General features: G+C 45.0%; 1 protein-coding gene across 1 annotated transcript in view; it reads left to right on the top strand.

The window, feature by feature from the left end:
• Window positions 1-34: 34 nt before the first annotated feature.
• LOC112214621 (DNA polymerase nu-like) overlaps window positions 35-14070 on the top strand; it is a 66995-nt gene continuing 52959 nt past the window's right edge. Inside the window, exons 1-3 of the mRNA XM_042327157.1 lie at window positions 35-127; window positions 239-295; window positions 701-766. Of these exons, the coding sequence (XP_042183091.1) occupies window positions 284-295; window positions 701-766 (78 nt within the window). The 5' untranslated portion in view covers window positions 35-127; window positions 239-283. The remainder of the gene's footprint in view (window positions 128-238; window positions 296-700; window positions 767-14070) is intronic.

Here is a 14070-nt window from a genome sequence, read left to right as displayed (position 1 = left end):
ATACAAACACACACATTTGCATTGCCCTTCAGTAGTATGAGGTAGTGACGCCTCTCTTCTCTGTGTGTAGTTGTTGCAGCTCCAGGACCTGCACCCCCTGCCGAAGATCATTCTCGAATACAGACAGGTCAGTGATGAACACAATATGTTTGACTGACTGATTGATTGATTCATTGGTATCTGCTCACATTACTACATTACTATATGACTTTGTGTGTGTGTTTTTCTTACCCCCCAGGTTCATAAGATCAAGTCCAGCTTCGTCGACGGGGTTCTGTCTTGTATGATGAGTAAGGTGAGCACAGACGCTCAGGCTGGGATTAAAGCATCTCTAAAGTAGCTGATCTTCTGCACTCCTACTCTGACAAGCTTTGTGAATAAGGGGCCAAGGAGTAAAAACATTTAAATGGAGGGACCTTTCTATCTCTTCTTCATTCCCTATAACAAACACTAGAGGGCAGTACTAGTTAATTGTCTTTTGAAGCTTTTGTTTATTGCAAAAGCTCTGTATGGAAATGTAGCTTTGAGTCTGTTCTCTGGAATTTCTTAATGACATGTACAAAGAGACTTTTGATGTTTGGTTGGTTGTTACATGTTGAACTGCTCTCTTTCTTCCTCTCTCGCTTCTCTCCCTCTCCTCCCTCTCTTTGTCCTCCCTCTTTCATTGCTCTCTCTCTCTCTCTCTGTCTCTGTCCCCAAGAACTTCATCTCGTCCACATGGTACCAGACCAGTGCAGTGACTGGAAGAATCTCTGCCAAACACCCAGTGAGTCCCTCATCCTCCATCTCAGGGTTACTCATCCTTTCAACCCATCCCTTTCCTCAGCAATGTCATTGTCTTAATTTCTCTTTCTCGCTCCCTCTTTCTCGTTCTTTCTCACTCTCGCTCGCTCTCTTTTTCAAACGTTCTTGCTTTCTCCATCTCGCTCTCTGTCTTTCTCCCTCTCTCGCTCTTTCTCTATCTCTCTTATACATACACTCTAATGTCTGATGTATTTTTGCTGAGAAAAGCTACTCTCTCTTGTCCGAACTAGAGGTCGACCGATTATGATTTTTCAACGCCGATACCGATTATTGGAGGGCCAAAAAAAAAAGCCAATACCGATTAATCGGCCGATGTTTATATATATATTTGTAACGGTGACAATTACAACAATATTGAATGAACCCTTTTATTTGAACTTAATATAATGCATAAATAAAATCAATTTCGTCTCAAATAAATAATGAAAGATGTTACATTTGGTTTAAATAATGCAAAAACACATTGTTGGAGAAGAAAGTAAAAGTGCAATATGTGCCATGTAAAAAAGCTAACTTTTAAGTTCCTTGCTCAGAACATGAGAACATATGAAAGCTGGTGGTTCGAATAACATGAGTCTTCAATATTCCCAGCTAAGAACTTATAGATTGTAGTTATTATAGGACTATTTCTCTCTATACCATTTGTATTTCATATACCTTTGACTATTGGATGTTCTTATAGGCACTATAGTATTGCCAGCCTAATCTCGGAAAGGGCTTAAATTCATAAACCTCTGTGCTTCAAGTACTGCGAAGAGCTGCTGGCAAACGCAGGAAAGTGCTGTTTGAATGAATGCTTACAAGCCTGCTGCTGCCTACCACCGCTCAGTCAGACTGCTCTATCAAATAGCAAATCATAGAACTAATTATAATATAATAAACACACAGAAATACGAACCTTAGTTTCTGGATTTGACCATATTAATGACCTATCATTAAGAAAACAAAACGTTTATTCTTTCAGTGAAATACGGAACTGTTACGTATTTTATTGAACGGGTGGCAACCACACACAATCTTCAATGTTATGTCATAATTATGTAAAATTCTGGCAAATTAATTACGGTCTTTGTTAAGAAGAAATGGTCTTCACAAAGTTCGCAACGAGCCAGGTGGTACAAATAGCTGGATATACCCGGACTCTGCTTGCACTGAACGCAAGAGAAGCGACACAGTTTCCCCAGTTAATATTGCCTGCTAACATGAATTTCTTTTAACTAAATATGCAGGTTTCAAAAAATATACCTGTGTATTAATTTTAAGAAAGGCATTGATGTTGATGGTTAGGTTGATTTGTGCAACGATTTAGCTTTTTTCCCGAATGCGCTTTAGTTAAATCATCAGCCGTTTGGCGAAGTAGGCTGTGATTCGATGATAAAATAACAGGCACCGCATTGATTATATGCAACGCAGGACAGGCTAGTTAAACTAGTAATATCATCAACCATGTGTAGTTAACTAGTGATTATGTTAAGATTGATTGTTTTTTTATAAGATAAGTTTAATGCTAGCTAGCAACTTAGCTTGGCTCCTTGCTGTAATCTCGTAACAGGTGGTCAGCCTGCCACACAGTCTCCTCGTGGATTGCAATGTAATCGGAGTCAAAAAAAAGGCTGATTACCGGTTGTTATGAAAAATTGAAATCGCCGTATCGATTAATCGGTCGACCTCTAGTCCGAACCTTTCACTCAGGTTTTATTTTAGTCACAGACAGGAGAGAGAGAACTGTCTGGGTCAGAGTACTGTGGTGCGTTTATGTGTGCCCATGTGTGCCCATGTGTGGCCATGTGTGCTTGTAGGCTGTGGTTGTGATAGGCTCCATGGACTAGAGGGGCTCTTGCGCGCAGCCACACACACAACTAGTGAGTCGGGGTGATTGAGTGAGTGAGTGCAGTAAAGCCTTTAGATTTGAGATTCTTCAAAGTAGCCACCCTTTGCCTGGATGACTGCTTTGCACACTCAACCAGCTTCATGAGGTTGTCAGTCACCTTGAATGCATTTCAATTAACAGGTGTGCCTTGTTAAATGTTAATTTGTGGAATTTATTTTTGTTTGAGCCATTCAGTTGTGTTGTGACAAGGTAGGGGTGGTATACAGAAGATAGACCTATTTGGTAAAAGACCAAGTCCATATTATGGCAAGAACAGCTCAAATAAGCAAAATGAAACAACAGTCGATTAATACTTTAAGCCATGAAGGTCAGTGAATCCGGAAATTCAACATCAATTGTTCTGAAGCGACTGCGTGAATCAGGCCTTCATGGTCGAATTGCTGCAAAGAAACCACTACTAAAGGACACCAATAAGAAGAAGAGTCCAAATTTGAGATTTTTAGTTCTAACTGCCATGTCTTTGAGAGATGCAGAGATGATCTCCACATGTGTGGTTCCCACGGGGAAGCATGGAGGTGGTGGTGTGGGGCTGGTGACACTGTCAGTGATTTATTTAGAATTCAAGGCACACTTAACCAGCATGGCTACCACAGCATTCTGCAGAGATAAGCCATCCCATCTGGTTTGCGCTTAGTGGGACTGTCATTTGTTTTTCAACAGGACAATCACCCAAAACATACCTCCAGGCTGTGTAAGGGCTATTTGACAAGGAAGGAGAGGGATGGAGTGCTGCATCATGTCACGTTTGCTCCTGCTCCTCCCCTCTGACGTCGCCAGAGTACTAACCACCGGCCCTGGGATTCATCATTACGCACACCTTCCAGGCAGTAGCAGCTTCCAGTGGATGGAATGAGCCTGCGCTCAGCACGTTATTTAGAAGAGGTCTGCGCGAGGAGGTCCAGACGGAACTGGCCTGCCGAGATGACAACCTCACCCTGAACTCATTGCGATGGCCATCCATCTGGATAACCTCAAGGAGCGTCGGCATCTACATTGCTTCTCTCCCTCTTTCGGGGAGTGTTTGGGATCAGAGCCTGAACCCCATGGAGGTAGGGGTCACACGCCTTCCCGCGGCAGAATGTCGCAGACGGATGCAGCTGGGGCTCAGATGCCAGGGAGGGCACAAGCGCCAGCGGTGTCCGTTACGTCAGAATTCCTGATCCACTGGAGCAGAGGGACGATCATGTGATGTTACATCCCTGGACTAGGAGTGATTATTACATCTACTGCTCTTCCTGTCAGACTCTTTTTAGTACCCATCATTCTGGCTGACTGTCCCTCATGCCCTGTGTCTACAGCTTTAGTAGATTCCGGTGCCGCAGGGAATTTTATGGATCAGACCCTTGTCTCCTCTCTCAATATTACTACCTACCCGCTCTCCTCTCCTTTTCAAGGTCTTGACTGTCAGCCTCTATCACACACATCACCCAACCCCTCACCGTGGAGCCCAATCACCAGGAAAACATCCCCTTCTTCATCACCAGTGCACCAGTTCACAAGATCATCCTTGGCCTACCTTGGCTTCAGTGCCATAACCCTACCATCTCACAGTCGAGGATGAGAATGGTCACCTGAATGCCAGAAGACCTGCTTTCCTGTCCCCTGTCGTTCCACGTCGGTTGAGAGTCCTGTGGTTTCCCTCCAGCCCAACATCCTGGAGGAATATCAGGATCTAAGGGAAGTATTCTCCAAGACCCGCACTACCTGTCTCCCTCCTCATCACCCCTGGGACAGTGCCATTGACCAGTTTTCTGGTGCTACACCTCCGCACAGATGCATCTACCCTGTGTCAGTGGCTGAGACCCAGGTCATGGAGGACTACATACAAGAGGCGCTCCAACAGGGTTTCATCCAAAGGTCCATGTCCCCTGCGTCAGCTGGTTTCTTCTACGAGGCCAAGTAGGGAGGATTACACCCTTGTATCGACTACTGTGGACTCGATGATATCACCACAAAGTATCGGTACCCTCTCCCGCTGGTGCCGTCAGCCATCAAGCAGCTCCTCGGAGCCCGGTTATTCACAATACTGGACCTGAGGAGTGCCTACAATCTCATTCGCATCCGGGAGGGGGATGAGTAGAAGACGGCGTTCAGCACGATGTCTGGTCTCTATGAGTACTTGGTTATGCCCTTTGGCTTAGCCAATGCTCCGTCAGTGTTCCAGGCATTCGTCAACGAGGTGTTCAGGAACATGCTTGGACTTCAGGTGATTTTGTACATCGATGACATCCTGATCTTCTCGACCACCCTGGAAGATCACATCACTCACGTTCGAGCAGTACTGTAACGCCGCTTGGCTAACTATCTGTTCATCAAGGCCGGAGAAGTGCCAATTCCACCAGAGGGCGGTCTCCTTCTTGGGCTACCAAATCAGCCTGCAGGGAGTGAAGATGGAGGACAAGAGGGTAGATGCGGTAAGATCATGTCCAGTCCCAACCACCATTAACGGGTTACACCGGTTTACAATGGTTTTTGGGGTTTGCTAACATTTTACCGCCGCTTCACCAGGAACTTCAGTGCCGTCGTCGCCCCTCTCACCTCCCTCCTCAAGGGTGGGGCTCGTAGGTTGGTTTGGTCTCCAGCAGCCGACGAGGCCTTTCGTCTCCTCAAGGGGCGTTTCATCTCCTCCCTATTGCTAAAACACCCAGACCCAACGCTACCTTTTGTGGTTGAGGTAGACACATCGGAGGTGGGTGTGGGGGCAATTTTGTCACAAAGACAGGGGGACCCACTAAAATTGTGTCCTTGTGCTTTCTTCTCCAAGAAACTGTCCCCCACAGAGAGGAATTACGACGTTGGCGATCGGGAGCTCTTGGCGATGAAGATGGCATTACAGGAGTGGAGACACTGGCTGGAGGGTGCCAAGGAATCATTCGTCATCCTCACCGACCATCAGCACCTTAAATACATGCAGACAGCGAGGAGAATGAATCCGCGCCAAGCCAGGTGGGCCCTCTTCTTCACCAGGTTCGACATCACGCTGACCTATCGCCCAGGTTCTAAGAACATCAAGGCTGATGCCCTGTCCTGTATCTACGATTCGGGAGAGGCTCCTGTCCAGAGGGCACCCATAATCCCATCCTCCCGAGTCGTGGGTCCAGTGGTTTGGGACGTAGATGTGGACTTCCGCCAAGCTCTAGAGAGGGAGCCCGCACCCCGGAATGGTCCTCCCACACGCATTTATATTCCCACAGGGATAAGGGATCGGAAGATGACCTGGGCACACACAGCTGTCGTTGCTGGACATCCAGGTATTTCTCACACCGTCCATTCCATCACTGAGAAATACTTGGTGCAGGATGTTACTCGGTATGTAAACTCCTGTTCCATGTGTGGTCAAACCAAGTTCCCCCATAGTGCTCCAGCAGGGAGCAGCTCCTGCCGCTTCCCCGTGCCTCAACGACCTTGGTCCCATCTATCCATTGACTTTGTTACTGATCTTCCCCCTTCTGATGGTTTCACCAACATTCTGGTGGATGTGGATATATTCTCCAAGTCATGTCGTATATTCCCTGAGCCTGGTCTTCCCACTGCTCTCGAGGTCGCTGAGGCACTCTTCCAGCAGGTCTCCTGGCATTATGGCCTTCCGGAGGACATCGTCTCGGACCGTGGCCGCCAATTCACATCCCGAGTATGGAAGGCCTTCTTGGAGAAGCTCTGGGTCACGGTTAGCCTCACATCTGTATATCAGCCTCAGTCTAATGGGCAGGTGGAGAGGATGAATCAGGAGCTGGGGAGGTTCCTGAGGAGTAACTGTCAGGACCGAAAGGGTGAGTGGGCACGTTTCCTTCCTTAGGCAGAGTACGCCCAGAACTCTCTTCGTCACTCCTCCAATGGGTTGACCCCCTTCCAGTGTGTGTTGGGTTTCCAGTCGGCCCTTGCCCCATGGACCCCGGTCCAGACTGCGGTTCCTGCGGAAGATGAGTGGTTCCGGCGCGTGGAGGAGGTGTGGAACAACGCGCACTTGAGACTCCAGCGCGCTGTCCATCGTCAGAAGGAACAGGCAAACCGTCACTGCAGTGAGAGCCCTGTGTTCCATCCTGGGGATCGCGTCTGGTTCTCTACCAGGAACCTCCCACTCCGGCTGCTCTGCAGGAAACTGAGCCCCTGGTTTGTGGAGCCGTTCAAGGTTCTCTGGAGGGTCAATGAGGTGACATGCAGGTTACAATTGCCCAGTCACTTCCGTATCTCACCCTCTTTTCATGTCTCTCTTTTCTGGCCGGTGGCCACCCCCCCTGGATATTGAGAGGAGCCCGGCGTACGCTGACAAATCCATACTGGACTCCCGGCGTCGTGGGGGTCGGCTCCAATATGCTGTTCATTGACTACAGCTCAGTGTTCAACACCATAATGCCCTCCAAGCTCAGGACCCTGGGACTGAACACCCCCCTCTGCAACTAAATCCTGGACTCCCTGACAGGCCGCCGGCAGCAACAACAGATCCACCATGCTGACCCTCAAAACAGGTGCCCCTCAGGGGTGCATGCTTTGTCCCCTTCTGTACTCCCTGTTTACCCACAACTATGTGGCCGTGCACAACTCCAACACAATCATTAAGTTTGTTGACGACACAATGGTGGTAGGCCTGATCCCCGACCACAATGAGACAGCCTATAGGGAGGTGCTCAGGGCTGTGTGCTGCCAGGACAATAACCTCTCCCTCAATGTCAGTAAGACAAATTTACATCGATGGGGCTGTAGTGGAGCGGATCGAGAGCTTCAAGTTCCCCGTTGTCCACATCACTAAGGACCTATCGCGGTTCAAACACACCAACACAGTGGTGAAGAGGGCATGACAACGCCTCTTCCTCAGGAGGCTGAAAATATTTGGCATCAACCCTCAGATCCTCAAAGTTCCCCAGCTGCACCATTGAGAACATATTGACTGGCTGCATCACTGCTTAGTATGGCAACAGCTTGGCATACGACCGCAAGGCTCTACAGAGGATATTTATCAATACTTTCTATTATTTCTCGATTTTCTTTCTCGCTGCGTTGTCGGGAATGGCCCGTAAGTAAGCATTTCACTATTAGTCTGCACCTGTTGTTGTCAAATAACTTTTTCTTTTATTTGACACACACAGGCACTGATGCACTTTACCTTATACACACAACCACATATTCAAATGAGGCATATTGCAGAGCGATACGCTTTCATCTGAAAGGAGTTCATTTGAGGTAACTGCAATCTGCAATAACAAAACGGAACAACTATAAACGCACAGAGTTTGAAAAGACGTAACGCATCGACCAAGCCAAAACAAAGGGATTCTTCTCTTTCTGCCAGCTTTATCTTGCCCCAAAAATATGTGCAGCATGTCCCAGTCTCTCATCTCACACACACAGAAGCAGACAGCTCACACACACCCTCTATCTCTCTCTCTTTCGTTCTCTGTGTCTTCCCCCCCACCCCCCACAGAGACACACACCCAAAAGCAGTTGGCACATACACACACACTGACATGGATGCCCTTGACAGTGAAACCAAAGAATGCAAATGAGATCAAGCTTCCTCTCTCCTTTTTCCCCCTCTCTCTTCTTTTTTTCTCTCGTTTGGCTGGTTTGAAACGGCGGGGCCCAAAAAGCATTTAGATTTTCGGGCCTCTCTTCTCTGCAGCATTTTCTTTCTTTCTCTCCCCCTCTCTTTCTCCTTCTGTCTCCCCCTCCATTCTCTCTCTTCTGAGTTTGTCTGCCAAAGCTTTGAATCAGGTTCATTTCTGGTCCTTTTATGTTTATGATGATGTTCACACACACTTGAATACGATTTAAACACCCTCACGCATGTTCTTGCGAGCGCACACACACACACTTTCTCTTTCTCTGCCTCTCAGCCTGTGTATATGGGTGTGGGTTAGAGATGAGAGCAGCACAGGGGACCTCATTCATGACTGTGTAATTTTAAAAAGGCAGTAGTCTTGCACTGTGCTATCCGGGGCAGGAGAGAGGAGCAGCAGTCAGGGACATAGACTACAAATGAATAAGGTGCAGGTTGGTAGTCCATTCAGTATGGGATCACTGTGAGGGAACCCAGTATGGGATCACTGTTAGGGAGCCATTTGATGTAGGATTGAGTTGGGGTTGTGTGTGTTTGGGGAAGGTGTGTGTGTGTGCCTGTGTGCTTTTCTCCTGTGATGACTCATTAAATTGGTGCAGTGTGATTAAATCACTGCACACCTGCACAGCAATCCCCATCTGTTTAACATGGGGGTCCACTGGGACCATTCTCTCTTTCTCCCTCTCCCCATTCTTTCTCCTCACTGTCACTCCCTAACCTCTCTCTCTTTCTTTCTCTCTTTCTTTCTTTCTTTCTCTCTTTCTTTCTTTCTCTCTTTCTTTCTTTCTTTCTTTCTCTCTTTCTTTCTTTCTCTCTTTCTTTCTTTCTTTCTTTCTTTCTTTCTTTCTTTCTTTCTTTCTTTCTTTCTTTCTTTCTTTCTTTCTTTCTTTCTTTCTTTCTTTCTCTCTTTCTTTCTTTCTTTCTTTCTCTCTTTCTTTCTTTCTCTCTTTCTTTCTTTCTTTCTTTCTTTCTTTCTTTCTTTCTTTCTTTCTTTCTCTTCCCCCAACCCATCTTTTCTCCTCACTGTCACTCCCCAACCTCCACTTAGAGCACTGTCATGAGTCTCACCCCCTCTAGGGAGTCTCAAAGAAGAAACTGCATACATAGAAGCATCTCAGACACGATGTGTGTGTATGTTGGTGAGGAGGGTGCTCTTGTAGAAGGGGAAGATGGTGCCTCAGCACAGGCTCATTTGTGTTGAGTTGCTTAGATGTACAGTGTCTTGCGAAAGTATTCACCCTGCTTGGTATTTTTCCTATTTTGTTGCCTTACAACCTGGAATTTAAATTGATTTTTGGGGGGTCTGTATCGTTTGATTTACACAACATACCTACCACTTTGAATATGCAAAATATGTTTTTATTGTGAAACAAACAAGAAATAAGACAAAAAAAAAACAGAAAACTTGAGTGTGCATAACTATCACCCCCCCCAACGTCAATATTTTGTAGAGACACCTTTTGCAGCAATTACAGCTGCAAGTCTCTTGGGTATGTCTCTATAAGCTTGGCACATCTAGCCACTGGGATTTTTGCCCATTCTTCAAGGCAAAACTGCTCCAGCTCCTTCAAGTTGGATGGGTTGCGCTGGTGTACAGAAATCTTTGTCATACCACAGATTCTCAGTTGGATTGAGGTCTGGGCTTTGACTAGGCCATTCGAAGACATTTAAATGTTTCCCCTTAAACCACTCAAGTGTTGCTTTAGCAGTTTGCTTAGGGTCATTGTCCTGCTGGAAGGTGAACCTCCGTCCCAGTCTCAAATCTCTGGAAGACTGAAACAGGTTTCCCTCAAGAATTTCCCTGTATTTAACGCCATCCATCATTCCTTCAATTCTGACCAGTCTCCCAGACCCTGCCGATGGAAAAACATCCCCACAGCATGATGCTGTCACCACCATGCTTCACTATGGGGATGATGTTCTCGGGATGATGAAAGGTGTTGGGTGTGCGCCAGACATAGCGTTTCCCTTGATGGCCAAAAAGCTCAATTTTAGTCTCAACTGACCAGAGTACCTTCTTCCATATGTTTGGGGAGTCTCCCACATGCCTTTTGGCGAACACCAAACGTGTTTGCTTATTTTTTTCTTTAAGCAATTACTTTTTTCTGGCCACTCTTCCGTAAGGCCCAGCTCTGTGGAGTGTACGGCTTAAAGTGGTCCTATGGACGGATACTCCCATCTCCACTGTGTAGCTTTGCAGCTCCTTCAGGGTTATCTTTGGTCTCTTTGTTGCCTCTCTGATTAATGCCCTCCTTGCCTGGTCTGTGAGTTTTGGTGGGCGGCCTTCTCTTGGCAGGTTTGTAGCGGTGCCATATTCTTTCCATTTTTTAATAATGTATTTAATGGTGCTCCGTGGGATGTTCAAATTTTGGGATATTTTTTTTATAACCCAACACTGATCAGTACTTCTCCACAACTTTGTCCCTGACCTGTTTGGAGAGCTCCTTGCTTGGTGGTGCCCCTTGCTTAGTGGTGTTGCAGACTCTGGGGCCTTTCAGAACAGGTGTATATGTACTGAGATCATGTGACACTTAGATTGCACACAGGTGGACTTTATTTCACTAATTATGTGACTTTTGAAGTTAATTGGTTGCACCAGATCTTATTTAGGGGCTTCATAGCAAAGGGGGTGAATACATATGCACGCACCACTTTTCATTTTTTAAATATTTGTAATTTTTTGAAACAAGTTATTTTTTAAATTTCACTTCATCAATTTGGGACTGTTTTGTGTATGTCCATTACATACATTACAATCCATTTAAATTACAGGTTGTAATGCAACGAAATAAGAAAAACACCAAGGGGTGAATACTTTTGCAAGGCACTGTACAGCAGTGTCATCCACCCACCCGCACACTATCTCAATCTGTCTTTCTCTTTCACACACACACTGCGCTCACACACACACACACACACACACACACTCACTTTCTTTTTAACACACATTAATTGTGCGCAGTGCACACTCTGCACACTAGAGGTCAACCGACTATGATTTTTCAACGCCAGTACCGATTATTGGAGGACCAAAAATAGCCGAAACTGATTAATCGGCCGATTTTTATATACATATTTAATAATGACAATTGCAACAATATTGAATGAGCAATTAACACTTTTATTTTAACACATAAATAAAATCAATTTAGTCTCAAATAAATAATGAAACATGTTCAATTTGGTTGAAATAATGCAAAAACACAGTTGGAGAAGAAAGTAAAAGTGCAATATGTAAAAAAGCTAACATTTAGAAAATGTTTAGAACATGAGAACAAATCAAAGTTGGTGGTTCCTTTTAACATGAGTCTGTGCTTCAAACATTACTAAGAGCTGCTGGCAAACGCAGTGAAGTGCTGTTTGAATGAATGCTTACGAGCCTGCTGCCTTCCGCCACTCAGTCAGATTGCTCTATCAAATATCAAATCATAGACTTAATTATAGTATAATTAACACACAGAAATACAAGCCTTTGGTCAGTAATATGGTAAAATCCGGAAACTATAATTTTGAAAACAAAACGTTTATTCTTTCAGTGAAATACGTAACCGTTCCGTGTTTTATCGAACGGGTGGCAACCCTAAGTCTACATATTGAGGTTACATTGCACAACCTGCAATGTTATGTCATAATTATGTAAAATTCTGGCAAATTAATTACCGTCTTTGTTAGGAAGAAATGGTCTTTACAAAGTTCGCAATGAGCCAGGCGGCCCAAACTGCTGCTTATATCCTGACTCTGCTTGTACTGAACGCAAGAGAAGTGACAATTTATCTAGTTAATATTGCCTGCTAACATGCATTTATTTTAACTAAATATGCAGGTTTCAAAAAATATACTTCTGTGTATTGATTTTAAGAAAGGCATTGATGCTTATGGTTAGGTACATTTGTGCAACGATTGTGTGTGTTTTTTTTGCGAAGTTGAAGTAGGCTGTGATTCAATAATAAATTAACCGGCATCGCATTGATTATATGCAACGCAGGACAAGCTAGTTAAACTAGTAATATCATCAACCAAGTGTAGTTAAGTAGTGATTATGTTAAGATTGTTAAAAATAAAGTTTAATGCTAGCTAGCAACTTAGCTTGGCTCTTGCACTCGCGTAACAGGTGGTCAGCCTGCCACGCAGTCTCCACGTGGATTGCAATGTAATCGGACATAATCGGCGCCAAAAAAGGCCAATTACCGATTGTTATGAAAACTTGAAATCTGCCCTAATTAATCGGCCGACCTCTACTGCACACACACACACTACACACACACTGCGCACACAGCGGTAGCTGCCAGACCCATGTGGTGTATATTTTTTATTTCACCTTTATTTAACTAGTTATGCCAGTTGAGAACAAGTTCTCATTTACAACTGTGACCTGGCCAAGAGGGAGGTAAGGCAATAAATAGGCCATAGTGTGGAAATAATTACAATTTAGCAATTAAACACTGGCGTGATAGATGTGCAGAAGATGAATGTGCAAGTTGAGATACTGGGGTGTTTAGGAGCAAAAAATATAAATAACAGTATTAAAGTTAGTGAGTCTCCAGCTTCAGTGATTTTTGCACTTCGTTCCAGTCATTGGCAGCAGAGAACTGGAAAGAAAGGCGGCCAAAGAGGAATTGGCTTTGCCGGTGACCAGTGAAATATACCTGCTGGAGCGTGTGCTACGAGTGGGTGCTGCTATGGTGACCAGTGAGCTGGGGCTTTACCTAGCATCTATATTTACCTAGCATCTATATCTCAGAATCCTGTATTCCTCCACCACTTCTGCTAGTTTACCCACCTAGCATTAGCCTGTATCTCATTAGCACAACCCTGTGTATGAGCCGGTTCCCATATTATTACCATTCTAATTCACAAGCACTGTGTTAGCATAGCGCTTAGCGGTCAGTGTGCCATCCATCCATCCATAGACACAGACAGACAGGCAGGCAGGCAGAGCTAAACCACACCCATTAAGGACAGCGTATTGTTCCCAAGCTAATTGAGTCAAACATAAAACATGAATAAAACATAGCTGACACACGCTCTTGTCACACACACAAAACATCACACACACTGTTGTTCATATAAACACACACCTGTTTAAATAAGCATACACACCTGCTTATAAACACCTGCTCACAAACACACACACACACTCCCTTTCCCAGGCTCATTGATTCTGAATGGGCCACTCATACAGACCACTCATAGTTTTCATATTGTCTCCTCCCCCTCTGACTATGAATGGACACCCTTGGAAATGAGTCCATGTTTTTGTTTCCTTATTGCCTTGTCAGCCTCATATGAGCTGACAATGCCAAAACACCGGCTAGCAGTGTTAACCAGGGGATTGTTTAACATTTAAATATTTGTGTTGTTTTGGTTGCTTGTGGCCCGTGTTGCTTTCCTCCATGTGGCCTGCGGAGAATAAACAGAGTTGGTAGTCTATACAACATCCTAATGGGATATGGTCTAAACGTTTTGCAGTATCACATACGCCGTATGTTTATACATGCATCGTCTTATTTATAGAAATTAGGGCCAAGAGTTATTTTTTTTCTGGATCCTAGTTATAGCTAGAACTAGTTTCAATCGTTTTGTCATGAACAAGTCTCGAATTGTAACAAGGGTTTTTACTGACCATGTGACCTGACTTCAGACAGTAGAAGCTGAGATGTGATGTGGCCTTAGAGAAAGTAGTGTTGACTGATGGGCTACAGAGAGTAGTGATATCTGTCTCTCTGTCTGTCTTTCTGTTTCTCTTTCGGTCTGTCGGTCTGCCTGTCAGAGAGCCTCTTACATTGAGCTGCAGGGTGTCTCGGTAAGAACAGTGCAGTGT

Source organism: Oncorhynchus tshawytscha, linkage group LG09 (assembly GCF_018296145.1).
Source record: "Oncorhynchus tshawytscha isolate Ot180627B linkage group LG09, Otsh_v2.0, whole genome shotgun sequence".
Taxonomy (NCBI): domain Eukaryota; kingdom Metazoa; phylum Chordata; class Actinopteri; order Salmoniformes; family Salmonidae; genus Oncorhynchus; species Oncorhynchus tshawytscha.
The sequence above is the reverse complement of the archived record's forward strand: the minus strand, read 5'-3'. Positions and strand labels throughout refer to the sequence as shown.